This window comes from Oncorhynchus mykiss, chromosome 25, assembly GCF_057628025.1.
Source record: "Oncorhynchus mykiss isolate SJ-2025 chromosome 25, ASM5762802v1, whole genome shotgun sequence".
Taxonomy (NCBI): Eukaryota; Metazoa; Chordata; class Actinopteri; order Salmoniformes; family Salmonidae; genus Oncorhynchus; species Oncorhynchus mykiss.
In genome coordinates, this window is record NC_143046.1 from 56,267,639 (window position 1) to 56,295,168 (window position 27,530).

The 27,530-nt window shown below is 43.4% G+C and overlaps 1 protein-coding gene and 1 long non-coding RNA gene across 9 annotated transcripts in view; one reads left to right on the forward strand and one right to left on the reverse strand.

Annotated features, from left to right (window-relative positions):
- Window positions 1-8,575: 8,575 nt before the first annotated feature.
- The window catches only part of LOC149972051 (uncharacterized), a 38,966-nt gene continuing 20,011 nt past the window's right edge, over window positions 8,576-27,530 (reverse strand). Inside the window, exon 3 of the long non-coding RNA XR_016491888.1 lies at window positions 8,576-8,709. This is a non-coding gene — a long non-coding RNA (uncharacterized LOC149972051). The remainder of the gene's footprint in view (window positions 8,710-27,530) is intronic.
- The window catches only part of grhl1 (grainyhead like transcription factor 1), a 28,712-nt gene continuing 15,159 nt past the window's right edge, over window positions 13,978-27,530 (forward strand). For 2 of the 8 annotated variants that reach the window (XM_021584496.3, XM_021584497.3), the window contains exons 1-9: window positions 14,091-14,286; window positions 16,825-17,011; window positions 17,424-17,503; window positions 17,662-18,031; window positions 18,542-18,624; window positions 18,999-19,155; window positions 19,406-19,517; window positions 21,092-21,186; window positions 27,180-27,390. In XM_021584496.3, the coding sequence (XP_021440171.1) occupies window positions 14,267-14,286; window positions 16,825-17,011; window positions 17,424-17,503; window positions 17,662-18,031; window positions 18,542-18,624; window positions 18,999-19,155; window positions 19,406-19,517; window positions 21,092-21,186; window positions 27,180-27,390 (1,315 nt within the window). In that variant the 5' untranslated portion in view covers window positions 14,091-14,266. Of the gene's footprint in view, window positions 14,287-16,824; window positions 17,012-17,423; window positions 17,504-17,661; window positions 18,032-18,541; window positions 18,625-18,998; window positions 19,156-19,405; window positions 19,518-21,091; window positions 21,187-27,179; window positions 27,427-27,530 lie in introns of all 8 variants that reach the window. The other 6 variants (XM_021584494.3, XM_090220590.1, XM_021584495.3 and 3 more) reach the window with 6 other exon arrangements.

Consider the following 27,530-nt stretch of genomic DNA (forward strand, 5'->3'; position numbering starts at 1 on the left):
GGCCCGAGATTTGAACCCTGTGGCACCCCCATAGAGACTGCCAGAGGTCCGGACAACAGGCCCTCCCGATTTGACACACTGAACTCTATCTGAGAAGTAGTTGGTGAACCAGGCCAGGCAGTCATTTGAGAAACCAAGGCTTTTGAGTGCCGATAAGAATGCGGTGATTGACAGAGTCGAAAGCCTTGGCCAGGTCGATGAAGACGGCTGCACAGTACTGTCTTTTATTGATGGCGGTTATGATATCGTTTAGGACCTTGAGCGTGGCTGAGGTGCACCCATGACCAGCTCAGAAACCAGATTGCATAGCGGAGAACGTGCGGTGGGATTCGAAATGGTCAGGGATCTGTTTGTTAACTTGGCTTTTGAATACTTTAGAAAGGCAGGGCAGGATGGATATAGGTCTGCAACAGTTTGGGTCTAGAGTGTCTCCCCCCTTTTGAAGAGTGGGATGACCGCGGCAGCTTTCCAATCTTTTGGGATCTCAGAAGATACGAAAGGGAGGTTGATCAGGCTAGTAATGGGGGTTGCAACAATTGCGGCGGATAGTTTTAGAAAGCTGATTTGTAGGGTCCAGATTTTTCAGCTCTTTCAGAACATCAGCTATCTGGATTAGGGTGAAGGAGAAGCCGGGGGGGGGGGGGGGGGGGGCTTGGGCAAGTTGCTGTGGGAGGTGCAGAGCTGTTGGCCGGGGTAGGAGTGGCAATATCATCCATTTCCTAACTCCAGGTTATTCTAGAGAGGTATTCAGTTAGCAATATATATCCATTGAATATGGCAAACACATTGAGCTACAATGTGTACAAATGTCTTAAAGAACCACAAAGGTTATGCTTGTGTGTAATATATATATTTACTACTGTTCAAAAGTTTGGGGTCACTTAGAAATGTCCTTGTTTTTTAAAGAAAAGCTCATTTTTGTCCATTAAAATGACATCAAATTGATCAGAAATACAGTGTAGACATTGTTAATGTTGTAAATGACTATTGTAGCTGGAAACGTCAGATTTTTTATGTTATATCTATATCGGCGTACAGAGGCCCATTATCAGCAACCATCACTCCTGTGTTAATCCAAGTTTATCATTTTAAAAGGCTAATTGATCATTAGAAAACCCTTTTGCAATTATGTTAGCACAGCTGAAAACTGTTGTACTGAATGAAGAAGCAATAAAACTGGCCTACTTTAGACTAGTTGAGTTCCTGAACCATTAGCATTTGTGTGATCAATTACAGGCTCAAAATGGCCAGAAACAAAGCACTTTCTTCTGAAACTCATCAGTCTATTCTTGTTCTGAGAAATTAAGGCTATTCAATGGGAAGAATTTGCAAGAAACTGAAGATTTCGTACAACGCTGTGTACTAGTCCCTTCACAGAACAGTGCAAACTGGCTCTAACCAGAATAGAAAGAGGATTGGGAGGCCCCGGTGCACACCTGAGCAAGAGGGCAAGTACATTAGTGTCTAGTTTGAGAAACAGACGCCTCACAAGTCCTCAACTGGAAGCTTCAACAGGGAAGAGGCGACTCCGGGATGCTGGCCTTCTAAATTGGCATACACTAACCATCTGACCATTGGTCACTAGGGACCAATACCAGGGGGATTGAGCACCACTAAATAAAGTAATCATATGGATATTATTGCAACTGTCCTCTCTGATGTGACTTCCTTAGTAGCGGTTGGACTAACCTCTGCCTTTTGTGAAGTGCAGTGATTTCTATCCACTCCACCCAGGGATGGGCCTACCTGTCTATCAGGGTTGAACTACTACAGGTCTGACAGGTGTAGCTCTGTTAACAATAGACTAACCCAAAGGTGTTTCAGATTGAATATAGACACTCCTTAAAGACAGTACTTTGATTTATGGGAATGCCATAGTTTAATGAAATAATTACAGCATTTTAACAATGACAGGTTTGTTTAGACCATTAGTTAAGTGTTTACTCACACACACAGAAACACACACAGACACCAATTCATTGGAAACATCAATAACACGCACACACACACACACACACACACCAATCCACTGCCCTGCAGGGTTAGAGGCTTGGCTTAGGTTCAAGTGAAACTCCTCTGTTTTTCCTCTGGCTGTTGTCTCGCCTTAAGTGCATGGGTTGTCCTGACATTTTCCTCCAAACCTTTTTCACTTCAAATTAGCACAGACATGGCAGTGGCATTAGATCTAATCCCTTATGAAGATCTTTCCTACCAGAGGGATTTTAGACAAGTTTGACAAGGGGTTAATTAGATGACATTGCAGTAAAATGGTGTCTCACACAGGAAGACTGTAAGTATCTTGAGAGGGGAGGAGAAAGAAAGAAGTTGAACTTGATGGGTCATCGAAAGGTCTCCATAAGTTTATATTTTATTATTTATTTATTTTTTCACAATCAACATGATGGGTCAATGGTCATCCACCTGGCTCATTGTTATGGCCTGTAGTTTTCTTTTACTAAAGAGGACACAAGGTCAAGAATGTATTTTTTAAATAATTTTATTTAAACCTCATTTTACCAGGTAAGTTTACTTCGAACACATTTTCAATTACAGCAACAACCTGGGGAATAGCTACATGGGAGAGGAGGGGGATGAATGAGCCAATTGGAAGCTGGGGATGATTAGGTGGACATGTTGGTATGCGGGCCAGATTGGGAATTTAGCCAGGGCACCGGGGTTAACTACTCTTACGATGAGTGCCATGGGATCTTTAGTAACCACAGAGAGCCTGGACTCAAGTTCTTAGTTTTTCCTAGAATAGGATTAATGATGATGCAATATAGGCTCTCTCATCATGGGTATTTTTCCTATGGAGAATACTACCTCATTCTAAAATTCTCAGGGATCGTGGGAAAAATTCCCAAGCTCACATAATGGCATGAGACATGGGCTGTTGATAACTACAGTATGTATGGAAAAACACTTGACTTCACTGAAATGTTTAGTCTGTTGTGAAACGAGTGACACCTCGATCACCCTCTGTTTAAACCACACTATTATGTTAAGGGATGAGTGGTAAAGGCCTCTATAAAAGTCCTTTATGAGTATGTGGTTTCGCTCTCTGCCCTTTTGACAGTTGCTTTCTTCACTGTGCTACACCCACATGGGAAGCAATAGACTGAAAGGATAAATGGCTTTCGGAGCACCGTTGTGGTTCCTTTCTCTCCACGTGAAGATGACAGTAATCAACAACCTGCTGAGTTTGGCTGTGGAACAACAGAAACTCAGCCAGGCTTGTTCCTACCTGCCCTGAGATCTTTTACGAACTGGATCCAGTCTGTTCTCTCTCACCTGCCTCTCAAACCCTGTCCCGACACACACACACACACACACATGCAAACGAACAAGCAAGTACAAACACATGTTGCACACACACGTCACGCAAATACACACACAGACCTACAGTGTGTGTGTCTGTGGTTAATGCGATTAGGGGGGATATTGTGGGGCAGGGAACAACCAAAGCGCCCCTCTTTCACACCCTCTCAGTGAAATGAATATAAGGACTGCTGGTAGCAAAACAGATATTTTTTTGTTTCGCTTCTGCTGTTACCTTTCATTCACCTTATCCCAGAATCTGGTGTTGACTGACTGACAAAAGTGTGACTCCCTTTGAGACTTACGGAACAGCTTTTTTCTTGATTTCTTGATTGGCACCTGAGAGTCTCTCAATTAAAGTGGATGTAAAGCAGAGATGCAGAGAAGACTGTAAAGCTACTTTGTAAGCAGGAAACATGTTGATTTGTAGACAAATTCAACATCATCCGTTAGTTCAATCTTGTTCAACCATAATTTCTTTCAGCAGTAAAGTCAGACGGTGAAGGGTTCTTAAAATGGATTCTGAAAAAACGAATGTAACCGAGTGCTTTTGCCATAACACAAAAATGAGTTCCAACTTCCTCTAAGATAATTTCAGGTTTGATAACAAATCTGTGTACTGCACGCACACACACACACACACACACACACACACACACACACACGTTTTTCATAAATCTAATCGCACGAGACAAGGTGAGCTTTTGGTGGCCTCCCACGCATACCTAACACAAACCTACCCTGACACAAACCTGATTATGTGACCCAGCCTGATGAAATGATAAATTCTCCAATAGTTATGAATATTCATTGTCTGTAGGATGTCATGTTTTGCTGTCCTAAGTAGCCTGTAAGATAAAAAAAAAAAAAAGTTTTGTAGTAGATACTGTATGCTATGGCACACAGAGTATGTCAGTATTCCACACAGAGAAAAGAAAGAAATGGTTAAAAAATTGCCATGTGTCTTTCCACCTCTGGAACAGTTAAGTGATAATGCCCTTGAAGCTACGGTTGGAGGATATGCTGGCAAGGGTGTTGTTAGGCCCAAGACTAAGTCGAGGGTCGGCAAACATATTCAAATAATTATTGACATGTTTTCATTAAAAACATTATTTTTATGAATTTACAGTGCGTTTGGAAAGCATTCAGACCTCTTGACTTTTTCCACATTTAGTTACGTTACAAAATGTAGTTACGTTCTAAAATGGATTAAATAAAACATTTTCCTCATCAATCTACACACAATACCCCATAATGACAAAGCAAAACAGATATTTTTTTTTTTTTTTTTTTTGCTAAGTTATACAGTGGGGCAAAAAAGTATTTAGTCAGCCACCAATTGTGCAAGTTCTCCCACTTAAAAAGATGAGAGGCCTGTAATTTTCATCATAGGTACACTTCAACTATGACAGACAATATGACAGACACAATGAGAAAAAAAATCCAGAAAATCACATTGTAGAATTTTTAATGAATTTATTTGCAAATTATGGTGGAAAATAAGTATTTGGTCAACAACAAAAGTTTATCTCAATATTTTGTTATATACCCTTTGTTGGCAATGACAGAGGTCAAATGTTTTCTGTAAGTCTTCACAAGGTTTTCACACACTGTTGCTGGTATTTTGGCCCATTCCTCCATGCAGATCTCCTCTAGAGCAGTGATGTTTTGGGGCTGTTGTGTTTGGGATCATTGTCATGCTGAAAGATCCAGCCACGTTTCATCTTCAATGCCCTTGCTGATGGAAGGAGGTTTTCACTCAAACTCTCACGATACATGGCCCCATTCATTCTTTCCTTTACACGGATCAGTCGTCCTGGTCCCTTTGCAGAAAAACAGCCCCAAAGCATGATGTTTCCACCCCCATGCTTCACAGTAGGTATATAGTTCTTTGGATGCAACTCAGCATTCTTTGTCCTCCAAACACGACGAGTTGAGTTTTTACCAAAAAGTTATATTTTGGTTTCATCTGACCATATGACATTCTCCCAATCTTCTTCTGGATCATCCAAATGCTCTCTAGCAAACTTCAGACGGGCCTGGACATGTACTGGCTTAAGCAGGGGGACACGTCTGGCACTGCAGGATTTGAGTCCCTAGTGGCGTAGTGTGTTACTGATGGTAGGCTTTGTTACTTTGGTCCCAGCTCTCTGCAGGTCATTCACTAGGTCCCCCCGTGTGGTTCTGGGATTTTTGCTCACCGTTCTTGTGATCATTTTGACCCCACGAGGTGAGATCTTGCGTGGAGCCCCAGATCAAGGGAGATTATCAGTGGTCTTGTATGTCTTCCATTTCCTAATAATTGCTCCCACAGTTGATTTCTTCAAACTAAACTGCTTACCTATTGCAGATTCAGTCTTCCCAGCCTGGTGCAGGTCTACAATTTTGTTTCTGGTGTCCTTTGACAGCTCTTTGGTTTTGGCCATAGTGGAGTTTGGAGTGTGACTGTTTGAGGTTGTGGACAGGTGTCCTTTATACTGATAACAAGTTCAAACAGGTGCCATTAATACAGGTAATGAGTGGAGGACAGAGGAGCCTCTTAAAGAAGAAGTTACAGGTTTGTGAGAGCCAGAAATCCTGCTTGTTTGTAGGTGACCAAATACTTATTTTCCACCATAATTTGCAAATAAATTCATAAAAAATCCTACAATGTGAATTTCTGGATTTTTTTTCTTCTCATTTTGTCTGTCATAGTTGAAGTGTACCTATGATGAAAATTACAGGCCTCTCTCATCTTATTAAGTGGGAGAACCTGCACAATTGGTGGCTGACTAAATACTTTTTTGCCCCACTGTATATGTGAAAGATACCTTATTTACATAAGTATTCAGACCCTTTGCTATGAGACTCGAAATTAAGCTCAGGTGCATCCTGTTTCTATTTATCACCTTGAGTCCACCTGTGGTAAATGCAATTTATTGGACATGATTTGGAAAGGCACAAACCTGTCTATATAAGATCCCACATTTGACAGTGCATGTCAGAGCAAAAACCAAGCCATGAGGTTGAAGGAATTGGCCGTAGAGCTCCGAGACAGGATTGTGTCGAGGCACAGGTCTGGGGAAGGGTGACAAAACATTTCCGCAGCATTGAAGGTCCCCAAGAACACAGTGGCCTCTATCATTCTTAAATGGAAGAAGTTTGGAACCACCAAGGCTCTTCCTAGAGCTGGCCGCCTGGCCAAACTGAGCAATTGTGGGAGAAGGGCCTTGGTCAGGGAGGTGACCAAGAAAGCAATGGTCACTCTGACAGAGGTCCAGAGTTCCTCTGTGGAGAAGGAAGAACCTTCCAGAAGGACAACCATCTCTGCAGCAACTCCACCAATCAGGCTTTTATGGTAGAGTGGCCAGGCGGAAGCCACATTTATACATTTTCATCTTCCAAAGAACATAATACAAAATGTACCTAAATGGGTGTGAGTTTTCAAACGAACATGTGAAAATCCCATGATCAAACTGGAATGGACTACGTTCTTGTTTGCTTGCTTTCCGAAAGAAGGCATCCGTCTCTAAACATTAGCGAACCAGTTCCCTTACAAATGACATGACTGTCACCTCATCTGCAGGACATTGTCACTGGTGGTGTCACCATTGGTCCTAAACTATGATCACAGTGTGTCAACAATTCATGGTCATATTTTCGGATAAGTTCTTCACAAAGGTAGCCTAGTTCACACCGCAGAGCGACAGAGAGAGAAATAAATGGAATGCAGCAACTTTATACCATTGGTGTAGCAAGATATCCCAAACCGTGTAAATGTTATGACCTGAAAGAGATCTGATAGAATGTTTCACCGTGATGACGTTTCAGTCATAGGCCAGAGGGTGTCGTGTTGGTCACGGCGATAATAATAGGTCAGGTGCAGTGGTTAGTACAGACACATGCAGTTTGTAAGGACACAGTGAAGTTTACAAGGACCAAGACAATCTCAAGTCTCTTCCTCGAGCATTTTGACCTGAACTATGTGCCTCAGCAGCTGGGCCCATCAAGCCAAAAGAATTTCAAGCTGAAACTGATAATAATGGATTGCTTCTATAGAGGTCTTTTCAGGTCTCATTACACTGTAAGAAAGATTCAATGTATAGCAACCTGTCTAAAGTCCTAAACACTTGACATGACTTGTGAGGTAGTTTAATTTTCTGTCAGTGTTCGAGTGATATCAGGGGTCAGAGGCTGATTTTTGGATAAGTCTGTCAGCCGCAGCAGCGCCACGTTTACCCACGGAAATGTCTGGGCCTGTAGCACTCCACTGCTCCGGTTACTCTGCTGTTGTCCTACCTCACCCTCTGATGGTTGGGGCGCTTGCCCGGTCGTCTTTCAAAGTTAGTCTCGCATGCTTAAAGTTGTATATATTTTGGGCCGCCATTTTTTTTTTTTAGTAGGGCCATAAATGGAAACAAGAACTCCTGCAATAGTATAGCAAACATACTTGTGTATAGACTGTACGGACAATACAGTTAGTTACCTGTAGCTAACTTAATAGAGGTACTGTTGTACCTTAAGTTTCTGTATATAACTGACTTTCACAGACACTCTGATTTGATTATACTGTGTAAAATACATGCACGCGTCAATATTAGAGAAATACTTGCATTCCTGGTACAGCATAACCTAGGGCCTGAACAAACAATGTAATCCAAGTTTGACGTGGACCAGCATCTCTTTGAATAATAATGTGTAATAACGTTATAAAGTCGTTTACTTGGTAAACTCCCTTTCCTACAGGATTCTGATTAACATAACCACCACAATAGCTTCCTGGTCCTATGGGATCTGTGCCAGGTTTAAGATGGTGCTTTCGGAAAGGATTTTTTCCACATTTTGTTACGTTACAGCGTTATTGCAAAATGGATTAAATAAACAAAAATCCTCATCAATCTACACACAATACCCTATTATGAAAAAGCAAAAACAGGTTTTTAGAAATTAACGGATTTATTACAAATAAAAAACTGATACCTTTGTCACAACTGTTCACCTGCTCCCGCTCCCCTTAGCTGGCTCGAGAGGTTTCTTTGCCTCGGTTGGCTCGGCAGGCTCCCATCTCACGTCATGCCTCAGCCGGCTTGTCAGGCTCCCGCGTCTCAGCGGGATTGTCAGGCTTTCACGCCTCAACCGGCTCGTCAGGCTCCCACACCTCAGCCGGCTCGTCAGGCTCCCACACCTCAGCCGGCTCGTCAGCCTCCCACACCTCAGCCGGCTCGTCAGCCTCCCACACCTCAGCCGGCTCGTCAGCCTCCCACACCTCAGCCGGTTCGTTGAGCTTCCATGTCTCGGCCGGCCTGTCAGGCTCGCCCAGGTGGCGCTCCTGGGGGGGTGGTACTGTCACGCCTGCTCCCACTCTCCCTCTCTGGTGCTCGAAGGCACCAGGCTGCCCATCATTACGCTCACCTGTCACCATCATGAACGAGCATCAGCACTCATTGGATTCACCTGGTCTCCTTCACTTTGTTTATTGCCCCTTCTATATCTGTCAGTTCCTCAGTTTGTTCCCGTGTCAGCATTATTGTTATATTTCCCCTGTTTAGATGCTGTCCTTGTTTGTTTCTTGTCAGTTATTTATTAAATGTTCACTCCCTGTACTTGCTTCTCGTCTCCCAGTGTCTGTCCTTACATATTTACAGAAGTATCCAGACCCTTTGCTATGAGACTCGAAATTGAGCTCAGGTACATTCTGCTTCCATTGATCATCCTTCAGATGTTTCTACAACTGGATTGGAGTCTAACTGTGGTAAATGCAATTGATTGGACATATGATTTGGAAAAGCACACACCTGTCTATATAAGGTCCCACAGTTGACGGTGCATGTCAGAGCAAAAACCAAGCCATGAGGTCGAAGGATTTGTCCGTAGAGCTCCAAGACAGGATTGTGTCGAGGCACAGATTAGGGGAAGGGTATCAGATTAGTTCTGCAGCATTGAAGGTCCCCAAGAACAAAGCGGCCTCCATCATTCTTCATCATCCATCATTCTTAAATGTAAGAAGTTTGGAACCACCAAGACTCTTCCTAGAGCTGGCCACCCAGACATACTGAGCAATCGGGTGAGAAGGGCAGGGTCAGGGAGGTGATCAAGAAGCTGATGGTCACTCTGACAGAGCTCCAGATGGAGATGGTTGTCCTTCTGGAAGGTTCTCCCATCTCTGCAGCACTCCACCAATCAGGCCTTTATGGTAGAGTGGCCAGACGGAAGTCACTCCTCGGTAAAAGGCACATGACAGCCCGCTTGGAGTTTGCCAAAAGGCACCTACAGGACTCTCAAACCATGAGAAACAAGATTCTCTGGTCTGAATGCCAAGCCTCACATCTGGAGTAAACCTGGCACCATCCTTATGGTGGAGTATGGTGGTGGCAGCATCATGCTACGCGGTTGTTTTTCAGCGGCAGGGACTGGGAGACCTGACAGAGCTTGAGAGGATCTGCAGAGAAGAATGGGTGAAACTCCCCATATACAGGTGTGCCAAGCTTGTAGCGTCATACCCAAGAAGGCTTGAAGTTGAAATCGCTGCCAAAGGTGCTTCAACAAAGTACCGAGTAAAGGGTCTGAATACTTATGTAAATGTGATATGACAGTTTTTTTATTTCCAATACATTTGTAAAAATGTATAAAAACACATTTTTGCTGTGTCATTATGGGGTATTGTCTGTAGATTGATGAGGGGGGGAAACGATTGAATCCTTTTTAGAATACGGCTGTAACGTAACAAAATGTGGAGAAAGTCAAGCGGTCTGAATTCTTTCCGAATGCACTGTAGCTTCGTTGTGGTTGGTAACGGTCCTTTCTTTTAGTCCGTTAAGAGCCCAATTAACTTCCACACAGCTGAGGGCAATAACATCTCCTCTGTTGTGTAAAGCAACAACACACTCCGTTAAGGATCTCAGCGTCTCTGACACACACACGCACACACACGCACACAGGTTATTGTGAAGAGGGCTAGGGTGGAGAAAGGTGGTGGTGGGGTTAGTATACAGGCCTATGGTACCCTCACTGTCTCCCAGTGTTTGCACTGTCAGCACAGAGAGCAGTGTGATAACATCTAAGCCGAGCCTCAGCAAAACACCTCCTCAACTCATCATATCCGTATGCCCTGCCTTAGTCATCATGTTTGTGTGCACAAACTCTCTGTGTTATTTCTCCCTAGCCAAACGTGGAATATTGTGCATAGATGATTGCTGTGGTTTACTTCTACAGCATTTCCTACCTGTGTTTTACCATAGGTGATCGTGTCTGTTGTGACTATATGGGTTTAATTCCTATTACCTGCTCCCCTCTTGAGGCTATTGGATATGTGCCAAATTAAGTATGTTATCAAAAAAGGCATATTTGGACAAGGTGTGTTAATTTGTCATTTGGCATGTTTGAGGGCAGAGCATTTGGCTTGTTTGGGGGCAGAGCTCATTAAACTAAAATACATATTTCTACCTTTGTGTACCTATTTAGGATACATCACCATGAAAAGAATAACGTTCATATGCATAAATATGCTTTACTGTATAGTACAGATCAGGGACCCATGATGAAATTCTGTTACTGCAATTCCGTTACTGGGTGTTAATCCACTTCACTTACTGTAGTTCAATAACCACAATATAATTTTTCAATGTGTCATGTCATATCTTAATTCGGAACAGACATTTAACAGAGTTTGGTGAAAACATGGACATTAAAAACTGAGGGAGATTTTACAGAAATTATATTACCAATCTTTGTGTCTGTTCTTCCATTAAATGTGTTTTGGTAGAATATTCAGTGTAAATTGTTCAGTGTAAATTATAAAGTGTTTAGAGTTGTATGGTTTGTTCAACTTTGAAATCAATGGTTTTTTGTTTGGCACACATTTTAAGTGAAAAATCTGAGTCTCAGTGTAATTCTGTTACCGTGGAATAGCCCTAAGAGGAATACTGTCTGATAGAGATCTTCAAACAAGCATACCGTTGCTTTGTTCAAATAGGAAACTCTATTAAATAAATAGTCATACTCGGGTTTACTTAGATGAAACTATAATACAGGAGAATTTACATCCACCTTCATGTGTCAGGGACAACGTAACATAATTCACTCACTACGACATAAGACTCAGCTAAGACGAGCTAACAAACCTGGATAAAGAGGATTCATTTGCATGTCATTTCCATGAGATCCTGGTTAGCTGTCGAGTGCTAGGAGTGTAGAGCAGGCTGTAAGTGCCAACGGTCAGGGATTCCAGGATGAACCAATGGGAAAGGGGGTGTGAGAGTGAACGGGATATGAGGCTTTTCCCGAACAAAACAGATATATCATCCCAAACTCACTCAATAAATAGACAGTTTTAACAGATAACAGCTCACCGTGGTTGCCTGATCCTTAACTGTTGGAAACCTCAGACAAACTCATGAAGAGATGATGTTATTTCTGATTTCACAAAGATAACATGATTACACTCTTCACTGATTGTGCTTTGTTCCTTAGACAGACTCAAGCCCAGACCATTCCCAATAAGACACTGAGAGCTTATAATCTATGTCAATACTTGGTGAGGAAAACGAAACTATCAGATGTTGCTAGTGAGCTTTAAATGGGCTCCCCAGGATTCAGAGCTGTCTTTTTTTAGAAGGTTTTGGTATTGCACTAGCAAAATAACTATCTGATTAATAATTCATATCAGAAATGCTGGTTTGGTGATTGATATAATGCAAGCGATCTGCCTTTTGATCGGCTGTATAGTACTCTATTTGGTCTGTATTTTCCACATGCAGTATGTACAGTAGTCATACGAAGCAGCATTCTTTATCAAAGCTTGCCAAGACTTATTCCTTGGAACAATTTGAAAGTCCTTCAAAAGAAAGAAACAGTTCGCTTCTCTCGCTGTCAATTCCTGGTTATGCTCTAGTGGCTAGTCGTAGTCTGGGGGCCTCGAGTTCCTCCTCACCACAGTATGCTAAGGAAAAACCCCCGGGGACTAAGTTCTAATGAAAGCAACGTGTCTGTTACTCAACTGAATTTAGACGTTGATGTTTCATATAAATTGTTCTACATTCGCGTTGGAAACAGTAATAGCTTGATTCTATTTGCCTGAAAACAATGTCTCAAGGTAGGATCACCTTATGTGTAACCTATACTCTCCTCATGAGTCCTATAGGTTGATCCCATGGGTTTCTCCTGCCTATTTCCCCTACCATGCTTTCACTCTAGTCTACACGCTCTACTACTTAGTCAACACCCAGTGTGTCTACGGCCGATCTCCAGACCTGGCTGCATGGCGGATATTCCTAGCTCTCTGCCTGTATCCCTACCCTCTGGTTCTATCCCATGCCCCAAGTGCAAACAAAAACAAACACGGCTGCCGGGAGAAGCAGGTGTCTTTCCAACGGGATAGATAAACAATTAAACAGGACGTGGGTGTGTGCATTCGGGGAGAGAGGGGGGGTGTTGATCCCAACAGTGCGTCAACTTTGCATCTTGCTGATAGCATCTTTAAAGCCTCCTCAGACTAAGAAGAACTGCTGTTTATTTTCTCTCTATGTGTTTCTTTTTAACTCTGATCTGCGTAAAAGCTGGGTATTGACGATTAGGGGAGAAATATGTTCTCAGTGTGGAATTCCATGTGAATGACGTACTGTATGGAGCCAACAGTGTAAATGCTTGTCACGTTATAAATGCATACAATTCATTAATTTATTATTCACAAATGGATTGGTGGCAACATATTACATTTCATTGCTTTGTGTAATATCAGGAGTAAATCGGCCATAATATAATAAAGACCAAAGTAACTACCTTTTATTATTATGACGGTGGTAAATGGTAGAGATGTTTTGTTGTTTATGAATTAGAATTTTGGGCTTTTCTCTCAAACAAATTCCATTTCCAATTGGGTGTCATGTAATTGGTAATATCCAGGGCTTGGGCAAGAGCTCACTGAAACTGAGTATCCGACCGCACCTCTACTACTTGAGTTCCTACACCTCTACTACTTGAGTTCCTGCACCTTTTACTACTTGAGTTCCTGCACCTCTAATAGAATATTAGCTAAAAGGTATTGTGGAATTCCTGCACCTAAATATAAACTATACCAGCACCCAAAATGAGTACCTACACCTATTTCAGTCCAAGTCAAGCCCTACCAATATCCCATCAGGTAGCCTTGAGGTTAGAGCGTTGGGCCATTAACCTGAAAGGTTCCAGGTTTGTTTACCAGAGCCGACAAGGTAAAAAACAAAAACAACATCTGTCTCTGTGCACTTGAGCAAGGCATTTAACCATAACCCTATTGGTGTCTCAGGGAGAGTTAGGATATAAAAAAAAACACACATTACCATTACACACTTGTGTGTAACAGGACAAATATAAGCACCCCCAAAATTATTATAGTATTATCACCCTACAAGCCTTTGGTGAGCTTGACCCCAGACACTCTGATATGCCTTTTAAGTTGCCTGCAATCAATCACTTTACACAAGTGAGGTCTAATTAAGTGCTGACGCTGGTTGCACCTTGTAGTTCTTCTTCTATAGCTTGATGGTTATCTTAAGTCATCATGTATGCAAACTAGAATTGAGCATTTTCTTATCCTAAAATAGTACAAATTGTGATAGATAGTATAGGCTACAATAAAAGCACTGTATTGCGGGTCACCTTTAATTCTGTCACTTTCTGTGTCACTCTCTTCCACATTGTCTTACTCTCTTAATTAACCAAGCCCACAGGTAGAGCAATACAAAGTACCAACACATGTTATTGAGTTTTGGGCTCCACCCCTTACCGCGTTGTAATCCAATCCGATGCCCTGTCACAGGTAAAACCGGCCGCATATTCTCACACTATACCCCAAAAGCGAGAAAAGCCGACAAAACCCGTTCAGGACACTTTTACTGTGGCCCTCATCTCAAGTCGTAATTTAGTTTTTCTGGGGAAAGAAGACGGATCGGATTTACAGTACTAACTAGAAAGTCCAGTTCCACCAACCGCGATGTCACAGGAGCATGACAAGTAAGTGTTTTTCAATCACGACTGGAAGTCCAGCGGAACCAACGTGTTGAACTCATACAGCATTCTCTACTCTGGTGCAATAATGACCCGTCGATATTTGACTGTTTTTGAGGGGGGGTTTACCTGGTGCAGGTCGATTCTAATAAGAGTTCCCTGGACTGTGGGAAAGTGTACTTTTTGCCTGTCTGCCAAAACGAGTATGATTCAATATCTGTATTTATCGTGCTTGGGATCCGTGAGAGCGCCATTGAGAGCTTACAAGCAGTTTCACTTGTTGTGTTCCAGCCTGTACGGCACAGGTGTACTGTATCTCTCCACCTGTCGTGCTAGATCAGGCGCCTGTTCCGAGCAACCTTCTGCCGTTCCGTGTGTGTTATTGATGTGCGGTTCATTATTTGATTATGTGGTTAGAATTGGATTGGAAGAAATTCGCCTTAATACCCCTGGAGGTGTTTGATTTGGCTTTACCTTAGCGAGGCATACGTTTTACCTATTGTTTTAGGCTACTTTATTGAAGTATTATGCATATATTTTCCTATTTATTTTAGGTTTGAAATGCACTGTGATTATATCCATGCTTGTAATGGCATTTCTAATCAGAAATTGCATTTTAATCCAAAACAATATGAATAATTATTTGTATAATTTTTAAAAATGTTTTAATCTTTGCTCAAAAGTGGTCATGTGGATGTATTTTGTCTGAGGACAATGAGACTGACTCCAGTGAAATCGTACACCTGTTAGGCGTTGGCCACCATAGTCAAAGGAACAATGTAAGCAAGCTTTCTCTCCGCTGTATTGCAGACAAACATAGTCACTGGACGAATCATTTCTTCTGACAGAATTATTTAGTTGATTGAGATGGTGAATGTATATTTTTTGTAAAAAGAAGGGATTTAGATTATTCACAAACAGGCCATTGTTGAAAGGGGGGGTGCCTATAAATATATTTTTAATGTAATTCCACATTTTAAAATGTGTAATTTAGGCCAGTTTATTTCCTGGGACATCCAAATACGGTGTGAGAGGCAATTGGGGTTCCTCTTCAACCTTTCTGGAAAAGCAATGTAGACTACGCTATTTATCCAGTGTCCAATTCAATTATTTTTTTTATCCAAGTATAAAATCGCTCATGCTCCTTTGTTTTAACAATGTAACGTTATTGCGTATCCTATCAATTATATTGCCAGTTAATAGCGAATCTATCGGTTTGCAAATCACTAACGCCTCAATTTTACCCGGGAAACAGTTCGTGAATGAAACTATAAGATATTGGATTATTAATAATACATTGACATTAACCAGCCAGAATAAAATAATTTGCTGTAGCAACTATAGTTTAGAAGCAAAAGGAAATGAATCCGTAAATTCAATGTGTGCCACTCTGGAGAAGCGTTCATGTGAATTGAAGATAGAAAAGCTATAGGTGTCTTATCTCACACTACCCTTTATTTTCTAGGATCATAGGAGACCTTTTGTTTGTAGATATATTTATTGAAAGAAAGAAATATGCCTAGTGTAGCCTTTAGGTCTGAAGTCGTCATTGTTTGCACTTTCAATGTTGTTCCCACATCCCACTTGAAAGATCTAGGGTTCTGTTTGTGACTGTAAAATAATGCGGCTAAAAATAAAACTACTGAATAATTGTGTGACCATGCCATATAACACATACTGCACTATTCCAAGTTTGGCCTTCACCCGCAATTGACAGAAAGCCTGCATTGCTTCTGATAATACAATGGTGTGGTCCTAAAAGGTGCCTCATCAAGTCCTAGAAGAATAAGATTTGTATTGATTTCTTAATCTTATACCCCCCCCCCCCCCCACCCCATATCCAACTAGCCCCTTCACTAAAAGCCAGAAGAAGGTGTCTTGTTCTGTCTGATTTAAAGGATGTGTAATTTGCTTTTTATGGGAGAGTATTCAGTTAAGCTTGGCGTGATGGTGATGATGATGACGACGACGACAGCGATAAATGTTCTCAAACAGGTTCTCTAAAAATGAAACAACAACCCAGTCTGGTAAACCCTGGAATGTTGCATTAGATCCTTCTGTGTAGATAACAGACAGGTAAACAATAGGAAACACTTAACGGCAGACTGATAACAAATAGGAAACTGTTGATCATCATGAGCTGTCACACTGGAAGAGCCAGTAGAGGTTCTGTTCTCCGAGAGACACCATCATCTCACAAGTTGCTGAGATTTGTTGCGCAATCGTCTTGCTTGTACAACAGGTCTGGAAGATAAAAGTGTGACACTGTTGATCTCTCCAACCTGTTAGTCGGTTGTGAACAAGGCATTGATTGTTGCTCTGACTGTCTGTTGATTTATGTGCTGTTAGTCTGGCGTATGTCTGATTTTGAAAGGACCAGGTAGAAAAACAGGGCCCTGTTGACTACATATTTACAACTCAGTCCATCTTTAACATGTAGCTTTTTATTACGATTATCATGCAGCTCCTGGTTTTGATGTGTGCAGTATGTAAGCACATGAGTTTCTCCCATTACATTGTGACGGCACTCCCCCCCCCCCCCAGTAAGAGAGCAGTCCTGGTGCTGCAGAATGAGCCCAGCTATGGTCAGCGTCGGCCATTCACCAACGAGGACGAGGCGTGGAAGTCGTTCCTGGAGAACCCCCTCACGGCCGCCACCAAGGCCATGATGAGCATCAACGGGGACGAAGACAGCGCCGCAGCCCTGGGCCTGCTCTACGACTACTACAAGGTAACATCGATGTGACCGAACCAATGCTGGTTATTACCGGCACAGGCACTGTGCTCCCACACAGGTGTCGTGACACTCCTGTAAAGTTATGGCTGCACTGTAATTACTTATTATCAATTGATTGTTAAAAGCAGCACAGCCACCAATAAGCACCCTACTTGGCAAGCATCAAAATGACAATCACACAATTCAAACCAATGTGTTTATGAATGTTTTTTAAACCCATATCCACTAGTACGGTCTATAAACTAAACGACTGAAGTAGCTTTACTTAAGACCTGTGTCTTACAGACTTCATTTGTGAAGCAGCCACAGCACAGACTGATTGTCATTTAGTTTTCCATGTAGACAGAGCTGGTGCTTTTGGATGTGGTCAGACTCACACAGCGGCTGTGTTTACCTTCCCATGCAGGTTCCCCGGGAGAAGAGAACAATATCTCAGACCAAGACAGAGTCCCTGGGCTCTGATGTAGATCCCAACAAAAGGTACATGTAGGTATAACATCCCTTTTACAAACCAGAATTGTGTGTGTGTGTGTGTGTGATACCTACACCACACTGTCTATGGTCCTTATTTCATATTAAATTAAACCACTGACATTTTACCTGCCCTGTTTTTTTAATTGTTAGTTTTAATTGTTCTTGCTCAGGCATTTGATGGCCCCCCTGCAAGAGGCTTCAATGGTGTCAGCGGAGAGCAGGATCCAGGTTTTGAAGGGCCCCTTTAACATTCTCCTGCCCAACCAGCTGCATGGCCAGGACAACAAGAGGGGAGTCCCTTTCCCCTCCCCGGACACCACTGTCACCGTCTCCATCGCCGCCGTCCCCAACTACCCCAACATCAAGATGGAGGGCTCCTCCAATGGCTTCTCTGTCACAGTCCCCAACCACTGCTCTGAGTCCGACAGCCACACGGTGGAGTTCGCCCGGCAGCTCACCCACAGCCAGTTCAGCCCCAGCACCCAGACCCGCACCCCCGACTCCACCTTCCCAGAGAACTATAAGGACAGTTCCCAAGAGGTGTGTACACATACACAACAGCAAGAATCCAATAGCCTCTTCTCTAATCTAAACCCCCCACCCTTCCCCCACTTTCAGATATCTCTCTCTCCCACCAGACATTACCCTTTTCCCCTGAGCCTCTGGAGCCTACAACGGTGGGTCTCAGCCCTCCCTGTTTTATTTGAACATGCCAAAATAGCAGACCAGCATGTTATTATGCCATTGTCTCGCCCACACAATAAAGTGCTGTACTATTTCCCTCCTACAATAGCCCAAGCCCTTTCTCTCTTCTCTCCTCTCGCTCTTTCTCTATTTAACCTGGAGGGGGATTACCTTGGAAAGGGATAACCCAACACAAACCCCTTCACACAGGGGAGGGAGGGATTGGAAGGGAAGAGGGCAAGCCGAGAGGGAGAGAGAGAGAGCTCCCTAGACTCCCTTTAACCCCTGAAAGCACTAGCTACAGCCGCGTCGTGGATGCTTGTCTAAATCCAGCCCCTCTCCCTCTCTCCTCTTTGTGTTCCGCAGGTGTTCTCCTTCCCAGGGGATCTCCAGTTACGCCTGGCCTCCATCGCGCCGGAGGAATACAGCGCTTTTGACACCGTGCCGGGGTAAGCCCGCTGGCCGCCGGCCGTCGCCATTTAGGCCCTGATAGAAGACTCCCGAGAATAGCCTCATTCACTACAGTTACCTGGGAGTCACCAGATTCCCCTCAGTGTAAAAGGCACAATGCCAAACCCAATGTTAACAAGGGCCTCTGTGACACTATGAGGATTTGGTCAATGGGAAGGGCTTGATGAGTGTGGCCTAAATGTGTAGGCCTTCCCTTTCCCTAGCCTGAAATCCAGACCTGTTTTGTGCCAAACATATGACAGAGTACAAGTAGTGGAATGTCAACACAAAACAGGTCTGGATTTCAGGCTACTCTTTTCCCTAAAGGAAAATACAAATGTACTATTGTAACCAATACTTATTTTTCTATTAGGAATAATTTTGAGTACACCGTGGAGGCTTCCAAGTCGCTGCGTCAGAAGACCGGTGACGGCACCATGACGTACCTGAACAAGGGCCAGTTCTACCCCATCAGCCTCAAGGAGATAGACAACAGCAAGCTGCTCCACCACCCCATCAGCAAAGTCAGGGTAAGACCACACCACCAAGCTAGCTCGTCTAGCCTCATCGTTCAAGTACCAATACATGATATGAGTAGGTCTCTCGTTTTAAAAGATACCTCTGGTGAAAAGTTAGACGGAACAAACAGAGAAATCTTAGGCTCGTTGATAGCTATTATGCTAATGGTAGCTTTTAGCTACTAACAGGTCGGATCTCGTTAAATCGAATGTGTCTGAGATAACATGTTTGATGGCTCTGTGATTGTGTGCTCCATTTTAGAGTGTGGTGATGGTGGTGTTCGGGGAAGAGAAGTGCAGAGACGACCAGCTGAAGCACTGGAAGTACTGGCACTCCAGACAGCACACAGCCAAGCAGAGGTGTCTTGATATTGGTGAGAGCCCATACTGTAGTCTACATCGCACAAATCTCCACAAGAACTCTTAAAGGGGAGTTTAAAGGCCTAACGAATACATTCAAGGCCAGATTTACGGTGCGAAGCACAAGTTACGACAAGTTTTCAAAGAAAAGCAAAAAACTGGCCAAAACATGAATTGCTTTACCCTTAAAGGGTGTTCATGAACCTGATTTTTATTACCACGGGGAAATAACAGGTGCAAAATTCGCATTACAAATGCTTATTAAATCAGGCCGTAGATTCTTATGTCACAAAGTCTCCAGAAGTACTGCCTGAATGGTAATGAATGCATTTGATCATATCTACCTAACACTCTTACCATACCGTCCTGCACTGCCACTGGTGTGATTCACTGTTGTTGCCTGACTTGTTGTGCAACCATCACCCTCCATTTCCTCCCTCCTGTCACATGCTGTCTCTGTCTCAGCTCAAGGAGAGGCAGCCAGCTAGCCAAGGAGCCAGACAGACAGATCCACCCAATGAGGATAAACTGAGCCTGTATTCAAAAAGTGTCTCCGAGTAGGAGTTCTGATCTAGGATCAGGTCCTCCCTACTCCATATAATCTTCATCTTATTCATGAATAATATTCAGAGACTCTTTATGAATACAGGCCATGTTCTCATTGGTTGAATCTTAACAAACCTCTTTAGAACAGTACACCTGATTGGATGAGAGTGTGGGTGGAAATGGGACAAGGCCAGTTGCCCTGTTTGTTAATGATACCTGTGTAAACTGGGACCCATGGTGGCTCCCTGTCAGGACAATACACCAACTTAATTCTCTGGAGGTAGACTGATCAATCTTACTCTGCATGCACACACTGTAAAAATATAGGTTTGTTCTGCTTGACAGAGGAAAGTGCATTGTTTCACTTGCAGTCTGACTTTGATGGAAGGACTGTGGGCGAAAGGTAACTGTTGGTACTCTGCTTGCTTTGGATTAAAGTAGTCAGTCAGTCAGAAGCGTAGAGGAACCCTACTTAAAATAGTGTGGTTTGTAGTATAGGGCTATAGGCCAAGGTGTGAAAGTGTATTGGTGAATCCTAGTTAGGAAGTTGGTTGGGATTGGTCAGAATGTAAAGTTGGAGTACCAAGCACCTAGATTTCCCAATTGATTGTGTTAATTTGGCAAACATTTCTGAGAGACTTAGAAGTACGATAATGCGAGACAAGAAGTCCAATGCCACAGTTGGAGCTTTTTTTTAAATCCACACCTTTTTGAGGACAAAAAGCTTGTTTGTTTATCAAACAGCTAAGTTGTGGGATGGGTCTTCACCAGGGCGGGAGCACATTTTCAGTAGTTGTGTCTAAAACAAGCTACTGACCTGCACTTCACTCTTATGCAACTCTCCTAAGACAATGAAATCAACCATATCCTTAAAACATTGCCATCCTTCCTCCAATAAAATATCAGACGTCTCCTTCCGCCTCTCCATACATCCACTTAGCCAACTTAGTTTCATAACTTAGCCATCACCACAGCCCTTTTTCATCAAAAGTCTAATGTCAATGCTAACAGTACAGTCCATTATGTGTCCTGTGCTTCCCAGCTGACTACAAGGAGAGCTTCAACACCATCAGCAACATTGAGGAGATCTCCTACAATGCCATCTCCTTCACCTGGGACATCAACGAGGAGGCTAAGGTGAGACAGGAAATGCGAGGAAAAAGGGAGTTGGAGAGAAAGTTGTAGGGCAACTTGATTTTCCTTAGAACACATCCAATCAAATTTTATTGGTCGCATACACATATTTAGCAGATGCTATTGCGGGTGTAGCGAAATGCTTGTGTTCCTAGCGCCAACAGTGCAGTAATATCTAACAATACACACATCTAAAAGTAAAAGAATGGAATTGAGAAATATAGAAATATTAGGACCATCAATGTCAGAGTCCGGATTAATCCTAGATTTAATCCTAGTAAGATTTCCCTGTTTTAGGTCAGTTAGGATCACCACTTTATTCTAAGAATGTTTATATGTCAGAATAATAGTAGAGAGAATTATTTATTTCAGCTTTTATTTCTTTAATCACATTCCCAGTGGGTCAGAAGTTTACATACACTCAATTAGTATTTGGTAGCATTGCCTTTAAATTGTTTACCTTGGGTCAAACATTTTGGGAAGCCTTCCACAAGCTTCCCACAATAAATTGGGTGAATTTTGGCCCATTCCTCCTGACATAGCTGGTGTAACTGAGTCAGGTTTGTAGGCCTCCTTGCTCGCACACACATTTTCTATGGGATTGAGATCAGGGCTTTGTGATGGCCACTCCAATACCTTGACTTTGTTGACCTTAAGCCATGTTGCCACAACTTTGGAAGTATGCTTGGGGTCATTGTCCATTTGTAAGACCTATTTGCGACCAAGCTTGAACTTCCTGACTGATGTCTTGAGATGTTGCTTCAATATATCCACATAATTTCCCGTCCTCATGATGCCATCTATTTTGTGAAGTGCACCAGTCCCTCCAGCAGCAAAGCACCCCAACAAGATGATGCTGCCACCCCCGTGCTTCACAGTTGGGATGGTGTTCTTCGGCTTGCAAGCCTCCCCCTTTTTCCTCCAAACATAATGATGGTCATTATGGCCAAACAGTTCTATTTTTGTTTCATCAGACCAGTTGACATTTCTCAAAAAAGTACGATCCTTGTCCCCATGTGCAGTTGCAAACCATAGTCTGGCTTTTTTATGGCGGTTTTGGAGTAGTGGCTTCTTCCTTGCTGAGCGACCTTTCAGGTTATGTCGATATAGGACTCGTTTTACTGTAGATATAGATATTTGTACCTGTTTCCTCCAGCATCTTCACAATGTCCTTTACTGTTGTTCTGAGATTGATTTGCATTTTTCGCACCAAAGTACATTAATCTCTAGGAGACAGAACTCATCTCCTTCCTGAGCGGTATGACGGCTGCGTGGTCCCATGGTGTTTATACTTGCGTACTATTGTTTGTATAGATGAATGTGGTACCTTCAGGCGTTTGGAAATTCCTCCAAAGGATGAACCAGACTTGAGGTCTACAATTTTTTTTCTGAGGTCTTGGCTGATTTCTTTTGATTTTCCCATGATGTCAAGCGAAGAGGCACTGAGTTTGAAGGTATGAAGGTAGGCCTTGAAATACATCCACAGGTACACCTCCAATTGACTCAAATGATGTCAATTAGCCTATCAGAAGCTTCTAAAGACATGATGTAATTTTCAGCACTCCGGGATGCTGGCCTTCTAGGCAGAGTTGCAAAGAAAAAGCCATATCTCAGACTGGCCAATAAAAATAAAAGATTAAGATGGGCAAAAGAACAGACACTGGTCAGAGGAAGATTGGAAAAAAGTGTTATGGACAGACAAATTTAAGTTTGAGGTGTTCGGATCACAAAGAAGAACAATCGTGAGACGCAGAAAAAATGTAACGATGCTGGAGGAGTGCTTGGCGCCATCTGTCAACCATGGTGGAGACAATGTGATGATCTGGGGGTGCTTTGGTGGTGGTAAAGTGGGAGATTTGTACAGGGTAAAATGGATCTTAAAGAAGGAAGGCTATCACTCCATTTTGCAACACCATGCCATAACCTGTGGACGGCGCTTAATTGGCGCCAATTTCCTCCTACAACAGGACAGTGACCCAAAGCACAACTCCAAACTATGCAAGAACTATTTAGGGAAGAAGCAGTCAGCTGGTATTCGGTCTATAATGGAGTGGCCAGCACAGTCACCGGATCTCAACCCTATTGAGCTGTCGTGGGAGCAGCTTGACCGTATGGTACGTAAGAAGTACACATCAAGCCAATCCAATTTGTGGGAGGTGCTTCAGGAAGCATGGAGTGAAATCTCTTCAGATTTCCTCAACAAATTAACAACTAGAATGCCAAAGGTCTGCAATGCTGTAATTGCTGCAAATGGAGGATTCTTTGACGAAAGCAAAGTTTGAAGGACACAATTATTATTTCAATTAAAAATCATTATTTATAACCTTGTCAACGTCTTGACTATATTTCTTATTCATTTTGCAAATTATTTCATGTATGTTTTAATAGAAAACAAGGACATTTCTCAGTGACTCAAACTTTTGAACGGTGTGTGTATGTATGGACATTGTGGACAGTATATGGATAAAATATGTAGTATATCTGAAGGATACATAGAATAGTATATGTACAGCGATAGTTATATAGGATGGCCTTGACTAGAATGCAGTATATACATATAAAATGGGTAAAACAGTATGTAAACATTATTAAAGTGACCAGTGTTCCAATATTAAAGTGGCCAGTGATTCCATGTCTATGTATATAGGGTAGCAGCCTCTAAGGGGCAGGGTTGAGTAACTGGGTGGTAGCCGGCTACTGACAGTGACTAAGTTCTGGGCAGGGTGGAGGCCGGCTAGTGATGGCTTAACAGTCTGATGTCCTTGAGATTGAAAAACAGATTGTATCTCTTTGCCCCAGCTTTGATGCACCTGTACTGACCTCACCTTCTGGATGATAGCGGGGTGAACAGGCTGTGGCTCGGGTGGTTGAGGTCCTTAATGATCTTCTTGGCCTTCCTGTACCAACGGGTGCTATAGATGTCCTGGAGGGCAGGCAGTGTGCCCCTGGTGAAGCGCTGGGCAGACCGCACCACCCTCTGGAGAGCCTTGCGGACGGTGCTGTTGCTGTACCAGGCGGTGACACAGCCCAACAGGATGCTCTCAATGGTGTATCTGTCAAGGTTTGTGAGGGTCTTAGGGGCCAAGCCTAATGTTTTTCAACCGCCTCCTGTGGTTGAAGAGGCACTGTTGCGCCTTCACCACACTGTGTGGGTGGGCCATTTCAGATTGTCAGTGATGTGTACGCTGAGGAACTTGAAGCGTTCCATCTTCTCCACGGCGGCCCCGTCAATGTGGACAGGGGCGTGCTCCCTTTGCTGTCTCCTGAAGTCTACGATCAGCTCCTTCATTTTGTTGACGTTGAGGGAGAGGTTATTTATCTGGCACCACTCCACCAGGGCTATATTGTCGTTGTAGGTAATCAGGCCTACCACTGTTGTGTAGTCTGCGAACTTGATGACCGAGTTGGGGGTGTGTCATGGGTGAACAGGGAGTACAGGTGGGAGCTGCGCACGCACCCTTGTGGGGCCCCTGTAGTGGAGGTGTTGTTGCCTACCTTCACCACCTGGGGGGCGGCCCGTCGGGAAGTCCAAGACCCAGTTGCACAGGGTGGGGTTCAAACCCAGGGCGTCGAGTTTAATGATGAGCTTGGTGAGTACTATGGGGTTGAAGGCTGAGCTGTAGTCAATGAACAGCATTCTTACATAGGTATTCCTCTTGTCCAGATGGGATAGGGCAGTGTGCAGTGCGATGGAAAATGGCAAAATCTGTGGATCTATTGGGGCATTGTGACAAATTGCAGTGGGTCTAAGATCCTTAACTAGCCCCTCAAAGCACTTCATGATGACGGAAGTGAGTGCTACGGGGCGATAGTCATTTAGTTCAGTTACCTTCGCTTTCTTGGGTACAGGAGCAATGGTGGACATCTTGAAGCAAGTAGGGAGAGCAGGCTGGGATAGGGAGAGATTGAATATGTTCGTTAACACTCCAGCCAGCTGTTCTGCGCATGCTCTGAGGACGCTGCTAGGGATTATGGGGAATGTGAGGACAGATCTTTGTCCTAGACAATGATGAGAAGTGTTTTTGAAGGATTAGGTGTAAACCTGATCACTACTTCCTTAATAAACCATAAACATTCTTTGTGACAGCGGCAGAAGACTCTTCCAAAAAGAGACTATGTTTCCTTGATCTAAAGGTAAGGATGTGTCTTGGCCGTCAAAGGTGTCAGGTGATCAATTTGTCAAAAAGATATAGTCACATGCTTTGTTCTTTTTTATTTTCTTCTAAATGCCCATTATGGAAGTGGTCCCTCGAGTTTTGATCGAAGAATAAATACGTTTATTGTTCCTAAGGGAGTTTTTCCTGTGTGCTGGGTGCTTCGGTTGCATCGAGACCATAGACACAGGTCGGAGGTAGTCTATAGCTGCAGAGGTAGGTGTTTGTCTGCCGTTGAGGCCACATTCTTGACTCGTTTTACCTGTCATCCCCATTGTTGAGCTGAAGTGATGCGCATACAAGGGAGGCCTTAGGGGCTAAGCCGAGCCTAACAATGGGAGTTGGAATGAGGAAACACGGTAGGGGGGCAGAAAACTGGATTTGACAGCTAGCGATGGAATCCTGTCCGACCGGGTTCGAGGCAAGAGCAGTATTTCACTGTCCCTGACCAGTTTGTTTGGTTGTGAGGGATGGCGTCAACTGTCAACCTCCCGGAGGTTTTAGCTGGCGCTTTGTGTTCGTGTGGTGCTATGACACTGCTACTGTTGACCGTTAGACTGGGATGCTAACAGAATTAGGCCAACAAATAGACGGGCAGACACGACAGTTCATCTATCCCCTCGATCCCCTGAGGGAGACACACAGACACACACACACACACGCATAACCAGGATGTGGGTCTTCTCATCTCGTGACCCGAGGCCTGTGTCCATAGGATAGAGGATGTTCATCCTTGTGTGTGTACTGTGTAATCACCTGTTTGTACTGTGTACAATCACCTTTGTGTACGCACCACACTGCCTGTTTTGTAAGAACCACTGATGAGCCAGGTGTAAGGTTTCGCACTAAGGATGATGTGTAAGACTGATGGGACACTGAGTCACTGCGTTTGTGTACGTACGTGCGCGCTCGCGCGTGTGTGTGAGACGCTTTACCTTCTCTCGCTTTGCCCTCTGGTGATTTGAAACGTAGGCTCGCACACCGTTTACTCTGAAGACGGAAGTGAAACAGAAGTAGGAGCAGCCTTTCCCAAATGTTCACACTTTTTGAGTTTCTTGATAGGACATACTCCTAGGATCATGAGAATAGCTCATTGTATGATGAGATCATCTTTACTGGAGATTGAGTAATAGCAAAAACGTTGACATGGAACATGTCGCTCATGAGACTATGTTGCGACAGACATTACTTTATATGAAGTCAAATAATGACTTACTACATTGGTTAACCAAGCATCATATATAAGAAAACAAGTCATTCGGCTTAAAATGAACTACAAAATGTAGTTACTATGTCATTATAGAAATGAACAGTTGTGACTACATGATATCTGTGCAAACTTTTCAGATAATGTCTCAGTGTAGTGGTTAGAACATTAAGTAAGCATATCGAAACAGTACATTCTAAAGAAAGCCACGTATTGAAATTGCTTTCAGCAAAGCCTTGTATTAGTGGTTGTCAGTAGAACTGAGTCGACGTGTAATTACCACGGTCTGCCAAACGAGGGAGACGCACACTAGTTCACTCACTAGTTCAGTGAAGACGGCGCGTACATAAACAAGGAACCGGACAAAGCAGATCCTGTGCTCCTTAGAATTCAATGGGAGTGGAACCAGTGGGAATGCTCTTGAATAAATATGACCTCATTTACTGTGCATGGAACATCAGTCAGGTTTTATACCGAATGAACAGGGTATAAAAGTCTCAGATACTGTACCATGCATTGTGCACAATCACTATGGTGTTTAACATAGTGAGGCAATGTTCCCCCCCCGAATTACCTGAATTACCCAACAACTAAAATGACCACTTAAAAACAACATCCTTAATCTTCTTCCTCAGATCTTCATCTCGGTCAACTGCCTCAGCACAGACTTCTCCTCCCAGAAGGGGGTGAAGGGCCTTCCCCTGAACCTGCAGATAGACACCTATAGCTACAACAACCGCAGTAACAAGCCAATCCACAGAGCCTTCTGCCAGATCAAGGTGTTCTGTGACAAGGGAGCTGAGAGGAAGATCCGAGACGAGGAGAGGAAACAGTCTCGTAGGAAGGGCAAGTGCACTGACCTCGGCGCCAGTATGGGAGCATGTGAGTGCCCACTGAGCATAGACTCACGTAGGCACACACACACACACACACACACACACACACGCACACGCATCAGCTTTTCGTGCATATGGAAAATTTTACAT